The 27,798-nt window shown below is 44.7% G+C and overlaps 1 protein-coding gene across 1 annotated transcript in view; it reads right to left on the bottom strand.

The window, feature by feature from the left end:
* Positions 1–458: 458 nt before the first annotated feature.
* IDS (iduronate 2-sulfatase) overlaps positions 459–27,798 on the bottom strand; it is a 120,611-nt gene continuing 93,271 nt past the window's right edge. The window contains exons 7-9 of the mRNA XM_086918612.1: positions 27,405–27,531; positions 8,298–8,468; positions 459–1,004 (exon numbers count right to left, since the gene is read on the bottom strand). Of these exons, the coding sequence (XP_086774738.1) occupies positions 535–1,004; positions 8,298–8,468; positions 27,405–27,531 (768 nt within the window). The 3' untranslated portion in view covers positions 459–534. The remainder of the gene's footprint in view (positions 1,005–8,297; positions 8,469–27,404; positions 27,532–27,798) is intronic.

The raw sequence follows: 27,798 nt of genomic DNA, 5'->3' as shown, positions 1-27,798 counted from the left end.
CATTAGAAAAGGGGGGGCGGGAAATTCAAGGGATAAAAATTAGGGGATGCTTAGCGAAGCTTAGTTAGTAAATACCAACATACCCCAAAAAGACCAAACGGAATGTTAAAGGCCCCAAGAGGAGAACAGATATATTTCATAAACTAGTGCATAGTTGTTCATTGGATGGGGATTTTTGCCCAGAGGTGACATTTGTTGAAGCTTCACTAGAATCTACATAGGGAACATCCTATTGAGTTTTAATTGGATCAATGAAAATACCTAGAAATTTTACTGCAAAATTGCACTGAAGTTGCTACTTTAATCCTCTCTGTGACACAATTTCCTTCTCACTACATGTGGGTTAATGAGACTCCTTGCTTTCCGTGACATCCATTATCTCAGCGGATGCCACCAAGAGAAATGCAGCAATTACCTCAGAAGGCATTACATAAAAAAAAGAAACAAACCACTAACAATACAAAGAAAAAATATATTTATTTCAATACAAAAAAGTAGTGTTTTTGAAATACAAATATGACGGAAATGTACATTTCATGGTCTCATAAATCCAAGAAACTTTGTATAAATTGAATCCTGCATGGTTTGGTTATACAAATTATTATCTTGATTAGGGTCTTCCTCTACAAAGTATAGCTCTCCTGCATGAATATCCTGGAATGTAGGACTAAAGTTACTTGGATTATAAGTGACCCATATAGTATACCTATAATCTATGGTTCGAATAGAATAACCCATGATTTTTATGTCTTTGAGGTCTGGTAGATCAGAATTCCACTGAGGAATATCAGAAGGTCGTGGATACATACTGAAGGCAACAGACTCTATGAGATCATCGTCTTCATCATCCGAGACGTTGAAGTGTGGCACAAGGCTTGCAGCTTCCGTGCACAGATCAATACTAAAAGATGGGTCAGGGCAATCTGATGGTGCAGGAAATCCCACAAGTTCAACTAGTGTTGAGAAGAGAGCAACAAGTTCAACAACAATACCTCTGGTCTGGCCTGTGGAGAGAAGAAAAATACTGTGTTAAACATCAAATGCATATAGGTGGTCTAAAGTTAACCTCAAAGTGACACGCACACTGATGATTAAGCAATTCTTCCCTGATACACATTCCTACACACATCCCAATATTTTAGCCACCGATGAAGATCATGACAATATTGAAGCTGTGAATACTTTCTAGATTTACAGGCACAGCAACGTGCACGGTTTCCAAGTGGTTTAAATCAAACTGGGGCATGAAGTAGGATCAAAAGGTCCTGTATCTCACCTACTTGATGCAGTATTAGTCAATATGTCTGAACAACTGTAGCCATTTTCTACTCAAATATTTGGTTTTACCTGTAGAACTCGGAACAGGCAACAGGATAGTTCTCAAGGTATTAGAGGGAGTTATCACTCATTATTTCTCTTCTGGACAACTCTATGAAGTTCACTTGGATTAAAAATGTCTGAATAAGAGGGCTACAACTCATTTGTATTAAACGGCTACTAAACATACTCAAGGATTCCATTAAAGAAAGGGAGAATTTTTGAAAAAACTATGAACCCTGATGAAGTTCAAAAAAGTTGTTTAAATGAAACACGTTGACTGTACAAAAGACATCCAACCACAAACACACACAAGAAATATATATAACACACACACACATATATACATATACACACACACACACAAAGTAAAGAAGGAATAAAACATTTTGAAACATTGGATTTCTACAGACTGTAATAGACTAATTCTCTCTGGGTGTACCTTTCCATTCGTAGTTTCAACTGTAGCCATTTTCTATTCTAATTTTTATTAACCGGCTGCAGCATTATTTGTTCAATCTTAAAATGAACTCAAAATAGTTCAGCTTCTAGCCAAAGAGGGGGTGGGGTGGGAGGGGCACGGGGGGGGGGGGGGAATTGGAGAAAACTGGATCTTCAGAATTTCACTGGAAAACAAATCATATTTTATGGCAAATTTTCAAAGCACCCAATGTAGTGTGAAATATAGAGGTGCTCAGTAGTCATCAGAAATCTAGAATGTATTTTAAAAACAATGTGAGGACATACTTCACTTTTAAATACAATTGATACTCTTCATCTGCTCTGGACATTTGGGACTAGGCTCTGGGCAGTTGTCCCAATGTTTTAAAAGGAATATGCTACTTACCAGTATGCATCTGTTCTTGGCATAGAGGGCTGCAGAGTGGTACATTATGAATAGATCGCCATCTGGTGTTGGGCTCGGATGATTGCACTTTGTTTTTTTCTTGGAGAGTCTTTTGTATCTTGGTGACTCCTCCCTTAGTTGGTAGTGCGCATGGGCATCGGCTCCATCCTTAGATTGTTTTGCCATAGTAGGGTTAGATGGAGTAGTGTAGTAGAATACAGACAAGAATGCCCATGTAAGTGTATCTAAATAAGAATAATGTTGGAACAGACACAGGTTTCCGGGGAGGCTGGGAGGGCATGTACCACTCTGCAGCCCTCTATGCCAAGAACAGATGCATACTGGTAAGTAGCATATTCCGTTCGAGGCATATGGGCTGCAGATGGTACATTATGAATAGACTATACAGCAGTTCTCTCCCTAGCGGTGGTCGCCAGTGTCTGTTGCAACTGTTTGAAATAAAGTTTTTAATACTGCTTGTCCCACTCTAGCTTGTTGTGTTGTGTGCACATCTACACAATAGTGTTTTGTGAAGGTGTGTGGTGTAACCCAGGTAGCTGCTTTGCATATGTCATCTAGTGGGATGTTTCCCAAAAATGCCATAGATGCTCCTAGTTTACGTGTAGAGTGAGCTCTAGGAGGAACAGTTAATGTTCTCTTTGCTTTTAAGTAGCATATTTGAATGCATTTTACAATCCATCTTGCAATGCCCGCCTTAGAGATGGGATTGCCTTTGTGTGTTGGAGAAAACGCAACAAATAGCTGTTTTGTCTTTCTGAAAGTTTGTGTTCTTTCTATATAGTACAGTATGGCCCTTCTAACATCTAATGTATGCAAGGCTCTTTCTGCTACGGTTTGTGGTTTTGGAAAGAAAACCGGTAATTCCACTGACTGATGTGGAATGCTGAAATGACTTTTGGTAAGAATTTTGGGTTTGTTCTAAGAACCACTTTATTTTGGTGTAACTGCATAAATGGTTCTTGAATTGTAAAAGCCTGCAGCTCACTTACTCTTCTAAGTGACGTGATAGCTATGAGGAACGCCACCTTCCATGTGAGGAATTGTATTTCACACCTATGCATAGGTTCAAAGGGTGGCCCCATTAGTCTGGTAAGTACTATGTTGAGATTCCAGACTGGGGAAGGTGGTCTTCTTGGTGGAATGACTCTTTTGAGTCCTTCCATGAAAGCTTTAATTGCTGGTACTTTAAACAGGGAAAGATGTTGCCTGTTTTGTAGGTACGCTGCTATAGCTGCGAGGTGAACTCTTATAGAGGTATATGCTAAGTTACATTGCTGTAAGTGTAGTAAATAGCAAATGATTTGTTTAGTGGATGCGTCCAGAGGGTTGATTTGCTTACTGTTACAGTGTATAGCAAACCTTTTCCATTTTGCTGCGTAGCATGCTCTGGTGGTAGGACGTCTTGCTTGTTTAATGATTTCCATACATTCTGGTGGTAGATCTAAATATCCAAACTCTATGACCTCAGGAGCCAGATCGCTAGGTTCAGTTGTTTGGGATCTGGGTGCATTATTTCTCCATGGTTCTGTGTAAGATGCATGGGTAATAATCTTAGCTTTTGATGTGGTACTTGTGAGAGTTGTAGCAGTGTGGTGAACCACGGCTGTCTTGCCCACGTGGGTGCCACTAGTATCATTGTCATTGAGTGTTGCTGCAGTTTCCGAACCAGTAACGGAATTAGTGGTAGAGGAGGGAACGCGTAAGCAAATTTGTTGGACCAATTTATCCATAGTGCATTGCCCTGGGACCGTTGGTGTGGGTACCTGGATGCGAAGTTTTTGCATTTTGCGTTTTGATGATTGGCAAACAGATCTCTCTGGTTGCCCCCATTTTTGGAAGAATGGCTGCAGTATTTGGTCGTGCAGCTCCCATTCGTGTACTTGCTCTGACTGTCTGCTTAGGATGTCTGCTATCTGATTTTGAACTCCTGGCAGGTGTTCTGCTAACAGATAGATCTTTTGAGGAATGGCCCATCTCCAAATGTCCTGTGCTAGTTTGGATAGTTGGAGAGAGTGTGTCCCCCCCTGTTTTTGAATATAATACATTGCAGTCATGTTGTCTGTTCTGATCAGGACTGCCTTGCCTGTTATTTGCATTTGGAAAGCTTTTAGTGCTAGAAACACTGCTAGTAGTTCCAGGTAGTTGATGTGCAGTTTCTTTTGCTGCACACTCCACTTCCCCTGCACTGTGTATTTGTCCATATGCGCTCCCCATCCTGAGAGCGATGCGTCCGCTGTTATTATTACTTGTGGAATTGGCTCTAGGAACGACCGTCCCTTGGAAATGTTTTCTGTGTTCCACCACTTCAGAGAGCGGTACGTCCGGTCGTTTACCAACACCAGATCTGTAATCTGACCTTGAGCCTGATTCCACTGTGTCGCTAGACACTCCTGTAGTGGACGCATTTGAAGTCTGGCATGTGGTATTAGCAGTATGCATGAGGACATCATGCCCAATAGTTGCATAAACACTCGTGCTGGTAGTGAGTGTTGTGGTTGAAATCTTTGTATTAACCCGACCATTGTTTGTATCCTGACTGGGTTGGGGTATGCTATTGCCTTTTCTGTGTCCACTGTAGCCCCCAGGTATTGCTGAATCTGGTTTGGTTGCAGGTGCGATTTTTTGTAGTTCACTGTGAACCCTAGGTGGTGCAGCAATTGAATTGTCTTGTGTGTTGTGAAGACATTCTCCTTTTGACTTGGCCTTTATTAGCCAATCGTCCAAGTATGGGAAGACATGTGTTTGTTGTCTTCTTAGGTGTGCTGCCACCACAGCTAGACATTTTGTGAAAACTCTTGGTGCTGTTGTGACACCGAACGGAAAAACTTTGAACTGACAGTGTTGTCTTTCCAACACAAACCTTAGGTATTTTCTGTGGGCTTTGTGAATTGGGATATGAAAGTAAGCGTCTTTTAGATCCAGTGTAGAAAGAAAGTCCCCTTTCTTCAGTAAAGGGAGTACTTGTTGGAGCGTGACCATGTGGAAATGCTCCGAATTTATGTAAGCATTGAGAGGTCTGAGGTCTAATATGGGTCTTAGGGACCCGTCCTTTTTGGGGATCAGGAAGTATAGAGAGTATACTCCTGTTCCTTGTTGATCTTTTGGGACCTTCTCTATTGCATGCTTTTGTAGAAGTGCTAGAACTTCTTCTCTTAACAATGTCAGATGATCTTGACTCATTGGACGCTGTTTGGGGGGGATGTTTGGTGGGGTAGCTGTGAGTTCTAGGCAATAACCATGTTGGATAATTTGTCTCACCCACTTGTCTGATGTGATGTTTTCCCAGACAGGTAGGAACTGTGATAGACGTCCCCCGACCGGTGTTATGTGGTCTGGGGGGAGTTCTATGAAGTCACTGTTTTGGTGTTGAGGCGTTGCGGTTGTTATTATTTCCGCGGCCTCTACCCTTGTTGTTGTTACCTCTGTAACTGCCTCTTGAATTACCTCCGGGTGATGTTGGTGTGAAAGAGGTGGATTGCTGATTTGTTCCTGTATTCTTTGAGCCCCCTCTATAGGTGGATCTACGAAAGGAACCTCTGTGTGTTGGCTGTTGCAATGCTCCCATTGACTTAGAAAAAATGAAGAAAGATACAGAAACTGCTAAGGTCTCGTCTGTGCTTGAACCAAACAGTGTCTTCTGATCAAAAGGTTTGTTCAGTAGGGCTGTTTGTACTTCTTGTTTGAATCCTGAGATTCTAAGCCATGCGTGCCTTCTTCTTAGCATGACACTGGTGTTAATAGATCTTGCTGCAGTGTCTGCTGCGTCTAATGCGCACTTAATGGAAGTATTGGTTATTATTTTACCTTCCTGTATTAATTGATCTGCCTTTTTCTGATGTTCTTTTGGGAGATGTGTGATAAGTTTCTCTAACTCATCATAATGTGCCCTGTCATAACGTGCGAGTAGTGCTTGTGTATTGGCTATACGCCAGCTATTCGCTGCCTGTGATGCTACTCTTTTGCCTGATGCATCTATTAGCTTTGACTCTTTATCTGGTGGAGGAACCTCTCCTGTAGATAATGAGTTTGCTCTTTTACGAGCGTTTGAGACCACCAGCGAGTCTAGAGGTACATGCCCTTTAATAAATATTGTGTCCTTTGGAGCCGCTTTATATTTTTTATCAATTCTTGGGTTTAACACCCTGGCTCTCACTGGGTTTTCGAATATTTCCTCTGTGTGACTAAGAAGACCCTTCAACATAGGAAGAGTACCTGATGTTCTCTGTGCATTAGGTAGAGTATCTAACAAGAAATCCTCTATTTGAGGTTCTGTATGCATATCTAGTTTGTGATATTTTGCTGCCCTATTAATGAGCTGCACAAAACCTGTGTTATCATCAGGTGGTGAAGGCTTTGAGGGATATAGCTCTGGGTCGTTGTCCTCATCCGACCCTACATCATAATTTTCCCATGGGTCCTCCTCATCTGGGATAGTTTCGTCATCCCCTTGAGGTTCTCCCTCCCCTAGATCACTGTCTAAATCTGACTGAGGTGTAGCTGGTCTTGGTGTGGAAGGTGTAGGAATATTTGGCCTATTGTAAGGAATAGGAGAAGAGGGTGTGACTTTATGTCGAGGAGAAGCAGGAGGAGTTATATTTGTCTCCATTGTTCTCTTTTTTGAAGGAAGAGGTTTATCTTCTGACTGTTCACTCTCTCTTCTTCGTGACCACTTTCCCAGTTTGTGGATCAATAAACAAGATCTTTTGTTTGGGATCTGTCTGTTGCTCCTGAATCGGTACCGAAGATCCTGGTTCCGAGAGGTGCTTTTGTTTTCGATCGTCAGATCTTGTTGTTTGACACCGAATGTCTGCTCGATTCCGACTTTCTGGGTATCGAGTGCATCTTGGACGATAAATCGTATTTATGTTTCGGCATGGAATGTTTCGATACCGAGCTTTCCTTTGTATGTAGCCTCGGTGCCGAAGTCGATGTCGCCCTTTTCTCGGATCCGACATGGTGGGGGTCCGAGTGTTTCGGTTTCACTTTCAGTTTCGTTGCCGGGCCAGAGGGCGGGGCGTCGGAAACTTTTTTCTGCGGTTTGACCGGGCCCGAGGGCGGGGTCGTTACCGCACGGGGTCGGTTTTTTGGTAAGGGGACGTCGTCACTCACGGTTTGTTGCTCGATGAGTTCTTCAACCTCCGACTGGTCCCCTTCCGACCCAGACTGGTCCTCTTCTTCCTCGATTTGCTCGTCTCCGAACAGCTCGGGATCTCTTCCGCCTGCATTCTGGAAACCTCGTGTCTTCGAGCTCGACGATTTCTAATCGTTAGCTTGGAGGAGAATGCTGCACAGGCTTCGCAGTCCCTGGATTCGTGTTCAGGCGATAGACAGAGGTTGCACACCTCGTGTAGGTCCTTGTGTGGGAACTTAGCACCACACGTTGGACATTTTTTGAATGGAGTCCTTTCCATGGACTCCTGGCTTGACTGCGTCGAGAAAGGCCTCCTGTTCTTCGACGTAGATCCAAGTTTTTCTCTTCGATTTTGAATCTTCAACGCTTCGGAATGGAAATGAAACGCGTTCGATAACAATACCGTCGAATTGGAAAGGGAATACGCGCCGATAAATCACTTTTTTCTGAAGTTGATCTGGAGCGTCTCGATCCTCATCCGAACCCGATGGCGGAAAAAAAACAATCTAAGGATGGAGCCGATGCCCATGCGCACTACCAACTAAGGGAGGAGTCACCAAGATACAAAAGACTCTCCAAGAGAAAAACAAAGTGCAATCATCCGAGCCCAACACCAGATGGCGATCTATTCATAATGTACCATCTGCAGCCCATATGCCTCGAACAAGAGGTTTCAATGCTTCACAACTGAGATGGCCAGCCAGCTTAGATGTTCTTAGGACTTCACTCCACCACTTCAACTTAGAAGAAAAGTAAGATAGGTCTGAAGAGCGCAAACATAGTTTCTTCGGAGAATTAAAATAAGTGCATATTGCATCCATACTGAAGCAAGATAGGCCGAACTAGCCCAATTAAAAATTAAAATACACAGACCTATACAAATACAAACCGTAAAATAAAAAAATAAAAAATAAAAAAAAAGTCTTGCATTACAAATTCAGCTTTACACGTAGTAGAACTCACTAAAATCTAAATTTTTACCTGGAGGAGGGATGCTGCCTGGATTATAAGTAAAGGGGTCAATGAATGGAAAAGCTGGACTACTAATTGTCATGGTAGTTATTCCAGGAACATAGAACATCAAAGGCACACGGGTGGCCACATCAAAATTGCTATATTTGGCCCATTCTCCATGTTCTCCCAAGGACCACCCTAGAGAAAACAAAATCTTTTCAGTTAGCATCCAAGTTACCCGAAACAGGAAATAAGATGCAGCAAAATAATGTAATACAGGTTTAGGTCTGTTAGTCGGTCTTAAAATGTATGACTAAAAATATATATACAATTAGTCAAACCCTAGTCCTTCCACAAACACTTCTAAAAACATCAGGTATAGGAAATGAACGAATCTTAAAGAACTTAAAAAAACCCTCCCGAGCACAGGCAAATAAGAATTCGCACAAAGAATAATTGAGACATGCGGAACTGAACTGAACTAACACATTCAAACAGTTTTACTCAATCAGCTGCTCTGATGTGAAACTCCATTACTAGAAAGATGGGGTTCAAAATATACACGCGGGCAAATAAAGCAAAAAGTTAACAATGAGGACCCTTATTATTGCGTTTTAGTTACACCAAACATTCTTGAATGCCAGGCTCCTTGACATGCCCAAGGACTTCAAAATTCTTCTATTGAAAAATGTATTTTATTTAAATCGTTTGTAAACTAGCCACGCAACCATCACATCAGCAACATTCACTAAAAGACAGATAATACGAAAATCAGTGCAAGTTAAATTTTTAGTACTAGTACATTTATTTGAAATGTATATATACTGAATATAGGGACAGATTATTATGGTGGACAGATTTAAGTCCGTCCGCAATCGAAGCAGGTAGTGTGACCAGGCGGCGGTCCCGTACGTGGGATTAAAATGCGACCGCCACTGAGGCGGTTGCATTGTGCATTTTTACCATTGCAGCGGGTGCTTCTGGCTGCAGCACCCGCCGCAACGGTAAAAATGTACTTTTTGAATTTACCTGCACTATGTGGCAGGCACCATGGTGCAGGTAAGCGTTTGTGGATATGCAACACAAAAAGATGGACGGAATGTTAAACATTGTCAAACATTCACCCCCAGTCACAGATTTGGGTTTAATCCATTGTTATTTTGCTCACCACGCCACCCCAGTTCAGACAGCCATATGCAAATCAGTCTTGACCCTGTGCCTCATGGGAACAGTCCAGACCGAACTGCCAGGCCAGGTCTTCCCTGGAGCGGAATCAAGCATCCTAGGACCGGTTTCGAGCTTAAGTGTTTGTGGATACCGTAGGTGCCCCCCCTTCCCAAGTACAAAACCTGAGTGCCCCTGCTGAAAAGGGCCCGCTATGGAACCCCAAATTACATCCCTGCCAGCCGGTGGATGGCAGTTGAACCGCCATACATAAGTTGGTGGGGATGCAGCATCCTAATCTGGCGGACGGTGCCCACTAGGCACCGCCTCCATTTTTTGGATGCAGGGTGTGCCTGACAGGCAATTGTAACGATTGCCTGTGTCGGACCGACTTCCTATCCGCCAGCCATCCTGATCTGGCAGGAGGTAATTGCCCTCATGATGGCGGGGAACCTGCCACCGGCAGCCTGCTGGTGGCAGGTTCACCGCCATCGTAATCAGGACCATAGTGTTAGGAATTCTGTGTGGCAGCCAACTCAAACTTTAACCTACAATGCATGCTCACGAGGCTTCTGAATCTCGAAAACACTTGCTAAGAAGCATGGCATTATCCTATTTACAGGACAGCCCGCCCATATACAGATGTATACTTGTTGAAAAACTGGAGAGCATGCATCTTTCTGTAAAATAAATGAAGACTGCAGATTAGACTACGAATATCTGGTTCGGTTTTACACAAGTTAAGGGTAAGAAAGGGTGAATGTGGCGGGGGCGAGAGTGAAGGGATGGGAAACAGTAACTGCTAAGGAGAGCAATCAATTTGATAGAAAATGTGTGGGTAAGCGTATGTAGGAAGATCAAGGCATACTCAAAGACGGAAAATACGGTTACATCGTGAAGGGACTACGGTGGGGGAAATGAGTGAAACTACGAGTTAAGAAACTAATATCAACTGGATGTGCGAGTACAAGGTGCCTGGGAGACAAAGAAGACCCCTGAGAAGGGCCTCGATGCATGGTTTTTCATTGAGTCTTTCTCCTGTTGGGTATACCTATGGTTCTAAATTGACAATCTAGTAATTGAGCATGCTTGCCTTAGGCTGTAAATTGCCTGCCTACAAATAATGGGCTCCAGCCAAAGGACCACACACGGTTGTATAATAAGAGGCATGCATGGCTAAAGCACCCGTGCCTCTACCATGCTGCCCGAACTGTGCATTCCTTTACCACTCATGCCTTTACCACGCAATTTCATGGTAAAGGGGAGTGTGCAGCCAAGGTCGCCACTACTTGGACCTCCCTTCCCTATCTACAAACCCCCTACCTGCCCCACGCCCTGAGGCACAAAACCTTCCCACCAACCCCATTCTACCACAGACTATGTCCCTAAAACTACCCCAACCCCTTCCACTGCCCAAAAACCTTAACCCCCATTAAAAAAAACTAAGCCCCAAAAACGACCCCACCCTCTCCTACTCAGACTATCCATTCCCCGCCCGAGGCCTAAAACCCGTCCCTTTACATACACTACCCCGACCCCTTCCACCCAGTGCTGGCGGTTAAACTAAACCAACCCCTTCCACTGCCCTTAAGCCTAACACCCTAAGCCTGAATAAAAATATATTTTTTAATCCCTACGTTGACCTTCCCCTCAGCCCTGGAAACTACCCTGAGCACCTCAACCCTGAAAACTACCCCAACCACCCCCCCCCCCCCCCCCCAACCCTATAAACAACCCTCACCCCCAACCCTGTAAACCACCCGACCCTCCCCTAACCCTGAAAACTACCCTCGCAACTCATACAAACCTGGTCTCTGCCCACTTACCGAACCACATCCTCTGGTTTTTCTTCCTGGCGTCTTCCTTCTTCTGCTGGGTAGCAGCCAGCAGCTAGACTGAGCACTGCCTTAACCACGCAAGTGTGGCTAAGGCATATACGGGGTAGCACTTGCCTAGTCGGAGGCCGCTCTACTAGCAAGCCACATCCCCTTTCATGGCAGACTATTTGAGGAACCTCACAGTGCATCTCCGTAGCTTGAACACTACGGTGTAAGTGCCCTGTTTTACTTTCCTTGTACGCAGATTGCTGCCGGCTTTGAAAGGCACCTAGCTCCCTACGTGGCTTGGTAGATCCCCTTTTGGCTCTGTAATTTCCTTGATTTTTTTTCTGAAGGACAAGCTCTACTTGCCAAGCCACACCCTTCCGGGGACCCGCGCAGCAGGCACACCAAAGGCAGGCCCATCTGTGCCTAGCGCCGATCCCACTGGCTGTTTAGGAACCAGTCTACAAACTGTTTAGTACCCAAGAGATCCGATGCTCACACTGGATCCAGGTAGGGATGCGGGCTACCATGCCATGGACTGCTCGCTTCTGGGACGGACGTCTCCACTACCTGTCAGGCCTGTTTCATCGTGAATCTGACATGGGCGCCTTCCCACGCCACCTTAGATCTGCCTACTGAGGTATCAAAACCCACCCTAGAAGCTGAAAGTTTCAGAACCTGTGTTTCTACACCAAACGTTCCCTGCCCTGCACTCTAATAAATGCTAGTTCGCTGGTTAAACAGCGCTGCGCTCTAGCTGTTGTTGGAAACCAAGAGATCTTCTCTAGTATTTATTACGAAAACCTGGGCAGAACTGGGCAGTAATCCAAATATGATAGCCACCCTTCCCATGGGCTTTTCTATATACAGGCTAGATAGGGGGGAAGCATAGCCATAGTCCATAAGGCAGACTTTCTAGTAAAATGCCTATCACCTCCAAGCTCTGCGAAGCGGTCTCGCAATATAGGGCTCACTCCTAAACAAGCTTTCCCAAGACATTTGTAATCTTCTGGAGGTTCACATTTTAACTATGGACTACACAGTGCTATGTGACAAATATTCTTCTAGAAGCCTCTCAAGACAGACACTGGAACCTTTCTGCAGACAATGACTGGACTTGGCCTCTCAGTCGGTAACATCCGCCACCCATCAGGCAGGACATACTTTGGATGGAATCTGTACTAATAACCCACCCCTCATTAATGTTAGAACTCTACCTTTAGTTGGGTCAGACCACAATGAGTTTGTTTTTTTTTAACATCTGGATACATCAGCCTACTTCCCCAACTAAAGACTGCCCAACCAGCTCTTCAGTTCAGGTTTGGAATACATTTTAACCAGTCCCCTTTTCCAACACTTTATCTAGTTCACTTACTGAACCTTGAGACAATGTGGTCATTGCGGTCTCTAGAAATACAGTGGTTGGATAACATTACCTCCTTATTGGCACCCAATAAACGGCAAAACAAAACGGTCCAAATTCTCGGCCCAGTGGCTCGCTACTGAACTTAAGGCACAAAAAATATTTCACAGATGGCAGGAAAAGAAATGGAGAACGGCCTACAGTGAGGCAGAAAAAGTTAAATATAAACACTGCCTAACAGATGATACACAAAGTAGAATCAATATAGAATAGATTTAAATTTACATCTCTCCTCCACCAAGCGTGTTTAAGTCGCTACCGTCAGCCTGGAGTTTACTTCACCTTGTAAGGAGGTCGTTAACATCCTTCGCTCCTCTAACTCTGGGCAGATAAGGATCAAAGTGGGGGTCCAGAGTTGCCAAGGTCTCAGTAGACATTATCGCATCAGTACATACTCCCATTGTACACATTTTGTTCAGTTCTGGCATATTTTCTACCTCATGGAAAAAAAACAATGATACTCCCACTTTTGAAAAAAGCAACATTAGATACAAAAAACTATAATGACCATCATCCACTCTTGCGACTTCCCCTTCCAACCAAAATAATTGAAAAAAAAAATATTAAGTTTCAGCTTATGGAGTACATCTAACGCAATAATCTTGATTCCACTCAATTTGGTTTCTGTGCCAGTCACAGCACAGAGTAGGCAGTGATCATAGGCCATCGAAGAGATCAGAATGGCAGCTGACCAGGGTAAAGGGGGCATATCTGGTCCTGTCCGATCTCTCGGCAGCCTTTGATACTGTTAATAATGGATTGCTGTTGGACCGCATCACAAATTAGGGATTAATGGCAAAGCCTGGACACTACTGAGATATCCACAGGAACGAAAGCAGTTGGTCAGTATGAACAGTTTTTCCTCCCACCTCCCATGCGGGGTCCCAAAAGGATCCGTGCTCAGGCCAAACCTTTTGAACATACGATCTCCCCACTTGCAGACCCCATTAAAAAAAAAAATTGATTCTCCCTAACTTCATATGCAGATGACACCCAGTTTGTCGTCTGTGGCAAATGACAAAGACACTGGCCCCAGGTTTAGCAGCTATGTGCAATCTGCTAAACTGCAGATGGACAGAAACTGTCTAAAGCTAAACTCTGCAAAGACGGAAGCCCAGGCGTTTGGAGCTCATACCTCATAATCTGGGAGTAGTGATGAGTGATACTGTCCTTCTCGTATACTTTAATTCACTGACCTCTTCTGCCTTTTTTACCTTGATGACTATATTAAAGATACTATTCATTCCAATTCATCTCCATAAACCTCTAGTGACATCTTTGATCAAGACTAAATTGGACTATTGCAAAGGACTACTCTTCTCTAACCAATTTGTAATAAATAAATTAAAAATCCTAAAACAATGCAGCTGAGAGGCTTCTATTTAAGATCCCGAAACATAATTCGGCCTCCAATGCTATAAGACAATTGCACTGGCTCTCCATTAGACAGACCCTTCAAAAGTACTCTGCATCACCTATAAAGCACTGCATGGACAAAGCCCACTCTTTCAGCATTTTAGAAGGTATACTTCAGGTGGGACCCTATGCACAGCCTCAGCTAAACTTGTGATGCATTCCAGGTTCATGCAGGCAACCTGGAGAGGAAGGAGTGTTGTACTGGGAGCCACAAAAGCCTGAAATGCACTCAAACTGCAGATCAAGGATGCCCAAAATGTACTAGTCTTCAGGAAATTGCTAAAGACCTGACTAAGTCTAGATAGCCTCTTTCTCTGGGCCCACATGTAAGACTGCTAGTCTTTAAGCCAGCACCAACATGCCTCTGGGAATTATAGCGCTATGGAAAAAGATATAAACATGACATCTGGTGCTATCCATCCGCCAGACAGGGTGCCTCCTGCTGAGCCGTACGGTATTGATGGGAGATCAAGTGTCACGGATTTACAGCCGTTGAGCAGTGTGTAGTGGGTCAAGTATCGGGGGTTCTCCCGGAAAGTCAGGGGTGACAGCCTGAACACGGTCGCAATCGGATATTGAGAAATATATCCTAAGGAGTCAGCACCTCGATCGCGGATAACACTTCGTTGGAGATAAATGACCCATCAGAGTACAAATCGCCCCACGAGGAAAGGAAGGATGGTAAGGCAGTGGAATCAGTGGAGAGTATAGCAGTGACTTGGCAAGTGACTTAACCAGCATAAACTATGCCTCTGTTGTACAGCTAACCGTGGAGTCTGGTGATGGGGCCGGAGGTCTCCCATGAATCCAGGTACGAGGGTGGTGAACAGAGGCCATGTATCCTTGCTCTATGGCATGAAGGGGATGGGTTTGTACCAATGCAATGCATAGTGTGCATGATCACATAAAAAATAAAAGTTCCTTTTCCAGCGTCTCAAAACCTATCCTAGAGAAAGGTTGCGTGAGGGTATCCCACTGGATACACAGTTGACGAACACCGTAAAAAATAAAAAGTGTCGACCAGGTGAGTGGCGAGTAAGATATAAAGAAATAGCTAGAGAAACTTTGTCAGGACGACCATCTTCATGCGTGATCCACGACCCACCAATGAGATGGGCAAAGAGATCCATTGGGTTATGCGGTCTGTAATAGAGGGCTGTGCCCTACTTCAACTAGATTTGCGCATCCCCATCCCTAGTCACCACTATACCCAAATAGCACAGCTCAGAATGGCACCATTTCAATGGAAAAATCAGAAATTAACTGTATTGTGGACTGGGTGACATCCACATTCTATGATGCAAACAAATGTCTAGAGGGATATCTGAGAGCATAGTTGCGGTGAGGTTGCCAAAGCTTGGCAGCCAGCGGTTCCACTGCCACTGTAAAAAAGCAGCAGCAAAAGGAAACACCCCCACCTAGTGCCAGAGTGATGGAGAAGAGGTCTGAGCTAACACCATTAATCTTCACCCTAGCAGCTGCATGGGAATAAAGGAGGACAATCCATGATAAAAGAAAGGCTCATACGCCGCAGTACAATCGCTAATTATTCCCACTACAAAGAATCAAAGGCTGTTGTGGAGCCAAGAAACCGCTCCTGCGGCAAGATCCGATCTATGTCCCCAGCACTGGCCTATTGAAATGGGTGCCCTTCCTCAGCCCTAGCGCAAAGTTCTTAACCTAGGCTTCATCATCGATGACTCATTAACTATGCAACAACAAGCAGTAATGGTGGCTGCTACATGTTTTACCATCTTGAAACGGCTTAAAAAGATTTGGATGCTGCCGGATCATACCCAGAGAACCATAGTCCAGGCTCTGGTCACCGCTAGACTGTACTACGGCAACATTCTTTATCTGGGAAGTAACAAGGAGGTGACTTGTAAGTTGCAAATTGTCCAGAACTCTGCCGCCAGATTGATATGCAAGGTTCCTAGAGCGGTTTGTCTCTAGCCGCCTGCGTGATCTTCATTGTATAATTCCCTCCAAATTTCATCGTCTATGTCAGCAGCTAGAAATTCCCTGTCCAAGTCTCTCAACCAGCCTAGCACAACAACCTCAAGGTAGGCCTCGATCATGGCACCTTCCATCACACGAGACAAACACAGGTTACTATAGAAGGAGGCTAAAACCCACAGTACGTCTGCCGTATCCTTAAATACTGTATTGTCTGCGTCCCTAAACTCAAGTAAATCATTCGTGAAATGAGGTTTGTGTCTCATTTTCACTAAACTGTGTCCCAGCCGTACTCCCTTTCCAAAAGCTTGTGCTTTGGCATACTTGCCATGGTACAGACTCTGGTTTTCTGTTCTCATGAAAATCTGTCAGGGCCACCCACAATCTACCCACTATCTCGGGGTCCTCGGAACTGGCCAGCTGTGTCTCCAGGGTTTTAATGTCTCCCTCTAACCCTTTCAAATGATCTCGAATATGTCGCAAAACGCCCTGCTTCCCAACCTTGGCTATGCACATGCCACACAGAGACCTTGAAGGCCTTTCAGATTGACGGAAATAAGAACTCTCTCCATAAAGGGCACAACGAAATCTACAATCTCTTGTATCAATTCCTTGTGGAAAGGAGCGTCCAATATGAAAGGAGCATCCAGGAGGCATACGAGGACTGGGAAGTCAGGGGGTAGGAAGTAATCAGAATGTGTATGTCAGATGTATTTATTTTTATTTTATTTTGTAAGCTTGTATAGCGCAACAGCTACCCAAGAAGGGTTTCCCGGCGCCTGATAACACAGCCTCAAGGATGGACGAGTATAGCTGGCACATTCAGGTTACTGATCGAACAACCAGGTTTTTAAAGCCCTCTTCACCATTAGTACCCAAACCCTTAGTTGTGAGCCAGCAGTCCAGCCTAGAACAGGTGTTATGTACACCAGAGTAAAAGGTACCCTCCTAAACCGAAGCGTGGCTGGCCCACCATGCATCTTGCATGCATCTTGCATGCCATTCTCATCCATTATGCACCGGATGGGATGGGCTGCCTTGCTTTGGTGGAAGCATGAGATCTATCAAGAGCTGCGTTTAGAGCAATATTAAAATCTCCGCTCCAGAGAGCATGGGTGGAATTGATGTCCACAATTTGCCCCACAGCCCATCGAAGAAGTTGGCAGTCATTATTTTGTCAGTAACAATTACCTATGGTGACGAACACTCAAGCAAACCTGACCCATATCAGTCTAAAATACATCTAGGGATAACGGAGGCAACCCTGTGAAACATGCAGTGTACCTGCGTGAATAAGTGCAATAGTTCCCCATGTATATGTGGAATAGGGAGAGAAAAGTCGGTGTGAGGCCCAGGAAGGAGCAAAGGTGGTGTCCGTGGCGTTCCAAGTGACTTTTGCAGTACAGCAACTAATGTTATACCTATTCAGATACGTTAACATGTGTCTCCGCTTCCGCTGATTACCCATGCCTCTATACATTTCATGTTAAGCAGTTGTAGCAAATTAATCTCTCCGTTTGCAGGTTTAATGTCATGGGGTGTGTTGCTGGGTGCAGGTGCGACGAACATCCATAATCTCACATAAATAGCAGGAATGGCCAATCTGGCATAGACAATAAAAAGTAGTGTGCACAAATAAGACCGCATATAGATAATTTCCCATACCACCCACCACCCACCCCTAGCAACCCACTCCCACCAGGAATGTATTTCCCTCCCTAACAACCCAAGATAATAGCAATACAACAATATGATTGTGAAATCCAACATTGGTTAGGCAGAGTGAGGAAAGAGGTGAGAAACAAAAATGAGGAAAAGAAGAAAGGGCAGGATGTAAGTGGGGGTCTCAAGGGAGAGAGAGGAGATGGGGGCACTGCAGTAAAGTGAGGGGTAGCCTCAGTTATGCAAGTGAAAATAAGGAAAATGAAAAAAACAACCCAGCTAGAGCTTTAAGCATAAACTGTCAGTAATCAGAGAGCTGGGCACAGTCTTGCTTGAGTGAATGAGGGCGCCGAGGGGAACAATTGGGTACCTCAGGTACCCCATCATTTAAATCTGAAGGTTCAGTGGTCAGTAAAGGAAGTCTACTCAGAGTAAGTTCTTATTAGCTGCCAGTGGTCAGCACACAATGGTGGGGTGACATAGGTGGGACCAATGAAGATCAGGTGTAGAAAGTGGGACTATGTCACTCTCTACGACAAAGAACTAGCTTGGCTCCAACAGTGGCAATGCAGACCGGTACAGGCCAGCTGCACCACTCACCAAGGATGCATCTGCATGTCGCAGGAATGCACGCGCCAGCTGTGGAGTGGTGAATATGTGGTCCTTACTCCAATGGGAATGCGGGAGGCGTGCTGGGTAGGGTAGAGTTTTCCATAAGTGATATTGGCATGTTGCAATTTCTGCTTGTTAGGCATTCATTTCTTGAAAGCCTCTTGTACTGCAACAGTGAAGTCTGAGTAAATAGCACAGGAGAAAATCGTGTTACAATTGAAGAGTAATGCTGGGGCCAGGTGTAGAGCTGTAGCTCTATCCAATATTTTAGAATTCTAGCAGTGTGGCTGGACATCAATGAGCCCTTTCAACTATTAGCATTTTGGAAAAAGACTCTGCACCAAAGAGAGTAGAGTGTAAGCATTCCACAAAGGCCTTCATTCTACCCATGTTGGCAGACTCCAGGATCCTCATAATACTTGTATTATTTCTGCGAAACCTCACTTCCAAGTCCTCATTTTTGGCAGCGATTTTAAGCACTTTCTCCATGTTGACCATCTTTTCACAAACAGAAGACCACTTTCTCACCAATCGATATACTTTATTCAGATATGCAGCCATCTTGTTTTTCTAACTTGTGCATAATTGAGTCTATCCTGGCACACAGTGTTCATTTTGGATTCAATGGAAGTGAGATTCTTTCACGGCAATGAGCAAATTCTTCATGTCGAATTCTTCAGCAGATTCGTCCATAGTCTGGTCCACTGCAACCCCAGCCCCCCCACCCCCGGCCCCCCTTTTCGCAATGTCGCTCGGATCTATGGGCCTCAAACTGCAGGTTAAACTGTATAGCTTATTTAGGTTTCCTATCCTACCAACATGGAAAAGACGGACGACAATGTGGTGCAGAGAGTAGTTCCCATCAAATCCACCAAGTAAAAACCCAGACCAGGAAAACCCAGATTAATCCCACAGATAGGCAGCAACACTACAATGGTCCAGGATTTTTGGCCCCAACAAAGCACACGTGGCCGGTGGGTCCGTGTTCCTATAACCCCATAATGCAAATGCCACATTAAGTTAGGAATACTCAGTCAAACCGAACACAGCAATCTTGTGCTCCTCATGCCAGACATCTGGAATTGTTAACCCACGAACTGCAAGACCCACCTGTATTTATAGATATTTTTAGGAAGAGGAATGATCACAAACTGTTTTATGATGCTCCAAGAAATGTATATAATGGTGCTCAAATAGACTGTACTTTGAGACAGTCCTCAGACCTGTTTCTGTAACTGTGCTCCCAGCCGAAGTGTTAAATTAAACTAACTGTCCCTGCTTTGCCAAATGCCTCGTCTGTTTTTCCAAAGTAAAATTAAATTCGAGCAATAAAGCCAATGTTGATTATTAGAAGCTGAACAACACAGTCAGGGTGTGCCACACTGAGAAGGAATTAAAAGCATATTCTATGGTAGTTTGCATTCCTAAAAGCTGGGGGGTGGCGAGGGGGGGAAATAAACCCCCCCCCCCCAAAAAAAAAAAAACTGATGGCCCACCCTCACCCCGCCTCCCCTCCCTATGCACCTCCCCCCCCTTAGGCTTCTCCTTCCCTTCCCTACTCGTGATCACCCTGGCCTCGCCTACGTCCTTTCCTCCCACTTTGCGAACCCTTTACCTCTTAGTTCTCATCCTCCCCCCCCCCCTTTCTAACCCATCCCTTTCCCTCTCTTCTTCCAGACATGTTGGCTCACAGGAATCCCTCGTTCAAGGGTAACTGACATTACCCCCCCGTTCCACCTTTCGCCCAGAACGCACACATCCCACCAGCAATGGACGTGGGAACCACTCTAACACACAGTGAAGGGCTCTCCTCTCCCTTGCCATGATCACTGCTCCCCTTCAGCCTGTTGTCTGCAACATCCAGTCCCTGAAGAAGTAACCTCTCCACCCCAGCACTATTCAAGGATCTCCCTCCATTAACTCTCCCCTTGCACTTCTCCACTCACTACATATGACTTCTGAGGGACATACGGATATTGAGGGGGTGGGTCATTCAAGGATTACTGGATATCAGCTTCTTAGATCTTGCCTATTTTCATGTATCTATAAACCTCACTCTTCCCTTTTTAGTAAATTTTATTGCACCGTCCAGAATTGTTACACTTAGATATCATAATTTGTTCAGGTTGTATTCCTTTACTTTGCTAAATAAATTGCAACAAAAAATACAAGCTTAGGTTTACTTGGATCTCTGTGAACCAGGCTGGAGAGACTTGAAACAGTTGGCCACCACCTATGCATTCAACAAATGTAATAATTACTCTTACTAAGCTACAGTATCTTGAAATGTACTTTTATTGGGGTGGGGTGGGGGGGGGGCGACAGACCTGCCAGCACAGCAGCATGGGCTACTAGTGACCATGGACAAATCTTGTGTATTAGCATTACATTTCAAAATTCCTATGATAATCTCTTCTCTTGGTGAGTGCATATGCAGCAGACATCGCCAAATTTTGATCCTGTATTTCTGGATTGGCTGGAAGATGTCAAAAGGGCCATCAGGAGTCTCCCTAGTAACGAGGACTGGAGGGAACAGCCTCCTGGACAAATTTTTAAAATAGATCGACTTTCTGACACCTAGATGATCAGATCTTTTCAACTCGCCCATTACTAGGGGAATTTTGCTGCCTTCCATGACAGAGGCAACAATAATAGTCTTGCTGAAGCCTGGGCGAGATGCCACTTCTTGATATTCATATAGGCCACTTGCAATACTAATTATATATAGACAACAAAATATTCTCTAAAATACTGGTGCAATGCTTAGAACCCCTAATGCAATTTCTTGTTCTGCCAAAACAGTCTAGTATAATACACCGAGGTTAACTGCCTTTAACTTGCTCACTGGCCGATTTTGTCTGGGATTTTCACTCTACTCGAGGTCTGCAGTGGAGGGTACACCTATTGTTATTTTTCCTATATGCGCATAACATCTTATTGCACCTTAAATAGACAGAACAAAATGTGCCCCTTGTCATCAGGGAAGTTATGCGATTTAGAGGCCACTCTGGTTTGCAAATAAACTGTAACAAGTCTAAATTTCTCACTCGCAGACATCCCTATCGAGCTAGCGATGGAATACACACTCAGATGCAGCCCAGATAGCATCAAATACTTGGGTGTTTGTTACTAGTGATGTCCATGAGCCAAGAGTAAATTTTGGGGCAACACTTGACCAGCTTAAAGGTCGCATAGTCAGTTGGTTAGGTCTCCAATTCTCAATGTTGGGGAAAATCTCACTCATTAAAATGATTGTATTACTGCAGTTACTGTATCTATTTGCTGATGTTACAGTGCACCTCCCCATCTGGTAGTTTTGGCAACTGTGACAGGCGCTCCTTAAGCTGACCTGGAGATGCGAGCAGCCTTGGTTGAGAAGGAGGTGCTAATGTCCCCATTGAAAAATGGAGGCCTCGCTGTAGCAGATCTCGGTGCCCATTACTTCCCTCGCCCCCTACCAAAAGACATTGTCCTCTTTTTAGCCCCCAGTCTAAGCAAAAGGGAGGGAATTTGACATTAGTTATTTTACTCCACCATAGGTTGCACTCAGCTGCCAAGGTAGCATTTAAGGATTAACCCCCCCCCCCCCTCCGCCCCCCCTCACTGAGAGGATACAGTCTTAATATACAGCGTGAGAATGCACGCATCTTTTCCTATGTTCTGGTTTGACTGCCACGAAAATGAATGCTGGGGAGAAGCACACCTGTTTGATTCTTTGAACGTTTTATAAGTCTTAAGTTTAACAGTTTATATGTGGCTGATATATGCGTGCAACAGTGGTAGCCAGTTTGTCCTCACGAGCCGAAAACTGAACCAACCTACCTCGAGTGAAATCACACCTGACCACTGTGCACTGTTGCGAAACTATTTTAGTTTATTTTCCAATTCTTATTCGATTTTTTTTTTTTTTTTTTTTTAAAACCTTTATTGAAAAAGTGCACACAGCTATTCAGCCTAACATCCCGGAGGCAAGGCAGCACGGTGAATCAGGAGAGCAATAGTGCAAGAGCATTTGACAGTACCATGAAGGTTGTTTTTATATTTTATATAATAAAAGGAACAAAGAACAAGGAAAGAAGAAGACGCCAAGGGCGTTGAAGAGTGGCAATGGAACAGAAAAAAACCTTCGAGGTGCTGGAGCGGGGTAGGGGACAGCGTACACATGAGAACAGGTGCAGAAGAGTAAATCAGGATGGAGGGGGGGGGAAGGAAGAAACAGGATTCAGCTGTAGAACGCAAAACAGTTGGTGTCACAGGTTATGGCGACGAATGTTCCTCCAAAGAGACAGGTTCAGGGGCAAGCAAATATCTCCCCTGTAAGCATTCCAAGCCCCCCACACTCTCGACCACTTTCTGGGCTTACCCCTGGAAACATAGACTGTCTTTTCCCTAAACATACACCAATCCATGTTGGCTTTCCATTGTACCACCAGGGGAGCCGTCGCAGCCCCCCCATTTCTGTGCAATATCACGTTTGGCCACCATGTTGCCAAGGGTCACCCACTGCGTCTGGGCCACATTGTGATCAGATGGCTCCCAGATATTAAGGAGGCATCTCCTAGCTTCCGCAGTCGCCACTACCCCAGTCACCTCCTCCATAATCCGGTGCACACGTCTCCAGTATGAAGCTATGACAGGGCACTCCCGGAGAATGTGTAGAAAAGTAGCAGAGGCGCCACAGCCACGACGACAGAGCCCATCGGTCGAGTAGCCCATGTGTACGAGCCGGGGGCCAGTCACGTACACTCTGTGCAAAATCTTGTACTGCACCAGCCGAAGACGAGAGGAGATAGCAACCTCCTTAGGGGAGGACACAGCGCTCTGCCAATCCTCGATCTCCAGGCCGTCACGCACCCATTGTTCCCGCACACCGAGGAGGTCAGTGCGAACATTAATTAGTTTCTTATACGACAGTGAGATGGCACTGTCTGGCATATGGCCGTCCAACACTCTGTCCTCCAGCGGGGAGCTCTCTGGAATCGCCCCATCTGCCGGCTTAGCAGATAGCAGCGCGTGTCGCAGCTGGGCATACCGGAAAGATTCCGTGCCGCCCAGCTGATACTCAGCCTGTAGCTGGGAGAAGGTCTTAATCTCGCCTTTAGAGATCATATCGTCCACCCTGGAAATACCTATGAGATCCCATTTATCAAAGCCCTTGGTGTGCCATAACCTGCCCAAAATATCGGAGTCATACAAAGGGGTGAATCTAGTCAGCCTGCCCTGCGCCTTGGTGATTGTACGCCAAATGTGGACCGCGGTTCTCGTTGGACCAGACATCCGCCCGTCAAAGGATCTAGAGTACAGCGCCCTATAGTAATTGCCACCACCCAAAAGCCACCTGTCCATGGCATAGCCGGGGTTGTTTACCGGGCCGTAAAACCCATGATTGATAGCCGCCAACTGGGAGGCCCAGTAGTATCTGCGAACATCCGGCAGTGCAATACCCCCGTCGTACCACGGAAGTGTGAGCTTCGTGATAGCGACGCGGGGGCGGCCATCCCAGAGCAAGGCACGTTGAAGGCTCTCAATCTCTCGAAAGTAGCGAGCGGGGACCGGATCCTGAGTGTTCTGCAGGGCATACAAAAACCTGGGCAAAGACATCTTAAATAATGCCGCGCGTCCAAGTAAAGAGAGTGGAAGCTTGCCCCAACCCTCCACATCATGCCGGAGGCGCTGAAGAGGGGGAAGCAAGTGGTGGTCGTACCGCACCCTCGCACTACCGGCAACATAAATCCCCAAATACCTAAAGCCCTGGCTGGCCACCTGGATGTTACAGCCTCTAGGGAGGCGTGGAGTGTCCCCTTTCAGTACATATAGGGAGGACTTGGCCCAGTTAATAACGAGGCCAGAGTACCTGCCAAATAGTCTAAGTACATCGCATGCCACAATGAGTGACTTGCAGGGGGAGGTGAGGTAAAGCAGAATGTCATCAGCATAGAGAGAGATTCTGTCCTCGAAACCAGGAGCCCAGCTTATGCCATGCAGGTCCGGGTGTGTGCGCATCATAGCCGCAAGCGGCTCAAGAGCGAGCGCAAACAAGAGGTGACAAGGGGCAGCCCTGTCTGGTGCCTCTATGAAGGGCAAAAGATGCCGAGATGCGGCCATTGACGGCAACGTTAGCCAGTGGGTCAGCATAAAGGAGCCTTACCCAGGCAATGAACACCGGGCCAAAACCGAGCTTCGACAACACTGCCCAGAGGTAACTCCATTCGAGAGAATCAAAAGCCATCGTGGCATCCAAAGAAGCAAGGACCGCCGGCTCCTTCAGGGTATGAGCCCTGGCCATGACGCCGTGGAGCCTACGCAGGTTAAGGGCAGTGTTGTGATGAGGAATAAAGCCAGACTGGTCCGGATGCACTAAGTCGCCAATAACCCCAATCAGTCGATTGGCGAGTAGCTTGGCAAGAATCTTAGGCTCAGCATTGAAGAGAGAGATGGGTTGATAAGAGCGACACAAGTCTCTTGGCTTCCCAACCTTATGGATGACCACAATGGTGGCCAACCTCTGGTCCAAAGGAAGTAGGGCAGCGTCCCGCGCTTCCAGAAACATGTTACGCAGGTGTGGGGAAACCACATCCGGCCTGACTTTATATAGCTCAACCGGGATGCCATTAGGCAGAAGAGTCCATCCGTTGAACTACCCAGGTATGCACTTAGTCCAGCGGTTTTGAAACAGGTTGCTTAGGAGAATTCAGTTAACTGATGTCGGTGTTTTTTCTTTGTAGAATTGACTAACGCAGCATTTTTCTACGAGGGTGAGTTCATTCTTCTCGAAGCGTTCCCTGTTATTTCATTCCAGTTCGGTATTCGGAATTGGCATGATGTTTATATGGCATTTTCTTTGTAAGTTTCAGAATTTTGTTTGCGCCACGAAGAGATAGGGTAAGCAGATTTCACATGAATCACGTGGTCATGAGGTGGAGGTTTTTCTCAGCCTGAGCACTCACGCAAATGCTTGGTCCCAAATGTAACGATCTGTTTTCTAAAACATATGTTTCAATTTCAGGCCCCGGAGGAAGAGCCTCATCAGGCTCGAAATGCATCGGGCATCTTAATGAATAATGAAATGGAGAATTTGTCATGTTTTGTTTATTGTACAAATTTTGCTGCCAAATGTATCAATGTGTAAATAATTGCAACAATTAAAAATGAGGTTTTCAATGTAATGAATTGAAAAGATTTGCTTATAAACTCAAACCGATTTTGAAATTTAAAAATCGAATAAGAATTGGAAAATAAACTAAAATAGTTTTCGCAACAGTGCACAGTGGTCGGGTGTGATTTCACTCAAGGTAGGCTGGTTTGACTGCCAACATAACTACCTTACCCTTTAAAGTTAGGTAAAAATGGAAATTCAACAGGGGGAAAACAGATTTGCAATAAGAGCAGGGCTTAACGCCGAGCACAGGTCAAAGAGACCCCATTTAACCACAATCACAAATTGGTACATTTGAAATTACTTATTAGATATGAACACTCCTTAAAAAAAAAATTAAAATGAAAACTAAAAACTCGCAGCATAACCCAGTTGCATGTAGGCAGTGTGGTCTCCCCAATGCGTCTTTTCCACTCAGCATATGAATATCCCAAGGTTGTACGGTGGAATTGCAATGGTCTCCTTTGCCACAGCTTGCGCTACTAGTGGACTCTTCCTGGGACTGCTTGCCAATGTGTCATCTGCATGGCACTTGAACTATCTAAGAGGTGTTTAGCACTAGTATGGATGTTGAAATAGGCTTCCTCAACGGCTGGAGGGCATTATCTATTGTAGTGAGCAGGCTGAAACGTTTGCTGAAGAGATACATCCCACAGCCCTCCCTAGAGACTTTTGGGGCCCAATCAGCTCCCATCTGCATTAATTATTACTGATAATGCGGACCCATAACATCTGTGATGTAGTACTGTGAACTTTGGTGATGTAAGTACTAGCCATCACTCGATCCGTTTCACACTGGAGAGCTATTGTATCCGGAACAGATTTGCATTTATCCTGGTGATCACTATGCAGCTTCATTGACATGATCGGGGAGATGCATTTTGAGTTTCCTTTAAAAGTGGAATTAAAAAAAAAAAATCAATTAGATCAATCTTTGGGGAGAGGGTAGACAATTTGATCCATAAATGAGTACTTTCCATTTTAAATTCGACAGGAATAATTTTTTTATGGTACAGCAAAAAGTTGAAGAGGATTACACAACCATGGCATGAAACTAGCACGTTTCCTTGGTTAAATGAAAATCCATTCAGTATTTAACGAATGAACATTATTTTTTTTAGAAATGACAGGTGTGATTTGAAGTTTTAATTACAGAGAACCTCTGAGAATCTGAAGGGGATCCATTAATCCAGGTCACAAGAGAAAGACACCAGCTTTTGTTCATCTTCTGTGAATTCGCAGATTCAGAGCTGGACCTGCAAATCTGTGTTTGAGTCAGACAGATCAATTTTTGGGGTGGTCATAGAGTCAGAATGTGTTGGTCACAAATGCTTAGGAAGTGTGGGAAAAGAAAGGTGTCCCGGGAAGACGTGACACCAGTAGTGAGGTTTTTCAAAAGATCATTTTGCTAGCGAGTTAATTCCAATTATCATGTAATTATTGAATAATTTGGTTTCCACTAATAAAATTCGTTCTAAAAAAGCGTGATATTCAGCCTTACCATATAGTTAAGGAATGGAGTCAAAGTAAGGATTCCAACTGATTCTCGGGCTTTGCGGAACATCTCTTTATTAAAACAGTTTTAAATAAAAATTAATTGAAAGAAGGGGTGCCCGAGCCGTTTCTAAAATACATTTCCCAGCAAGGAGTGCAAGGGAGAGGAACATTCAAGACAATACACACAGGGGAACAAAACGGAGTAGAACAAAAGCACATTTAAATGCGATTAACTGGGATAAGATCATTGGTAACCAAGGGTGTAAGGGTGGGATAAAGAAGGACCATAAATATTCTATGAAACATATCGACTTCTTTTAACAGCTGAAAACATGTAGCAATTCTGGGAATTTTACCTTGTGAAGGCAAGGACTTGCAAGTACTGTATTTAATATATAGCAAATGTTGAACAAGTGTGCACCTACCATGATCAGAAGTAAAAACAACAACTGTATTATTGGCAAGTTCATGTTTGTCTAAAGCACTCAGCAACTGACCAACTTGTGAATCCATGTAGGAAACTGAGGCAAAGTAGCTCTGACGGATCATTAGCTAGGGAGAAAAGGCAGATAACATAGGTTAAGTTTTACATTTTTAATAGTAACCAAATTATTAAAACAGCAGTTATTAAACAAATTTAAGTGGTCAAGTGATAACCTTCAAATAGTATTTATTATGAGAATACCCCGGACCTTACAGATCCCACCTCTCTAGGTAAGATGGCACTTTACATGCATCAAGTGGCATGTAGAAACGCTTCCTCATTTGTAAATCCTACAACCTTGATGTAGATGCAAGTAAGCGGTTGTCCAAGAAACC

Source organism: Lissotriton vulgaris, chromosome 4_1 (assembly GCF_964263255.1).
Source record: "Lissotriton vulgaris chromosome 4_1, aLisVul1.2, whole genome shotgun sequence".
NCBI lineage: Eukaryota > Metazoa > Chordata > Amphibia > Caudata > Salamandridae > Lissotriton > Lissotriton vulgaris.
The sequence above is the reverse complement of the archived record's forward strand: the minus strand, read 5'-3'. Positions and strand labels throughout refer to the sequence as shown.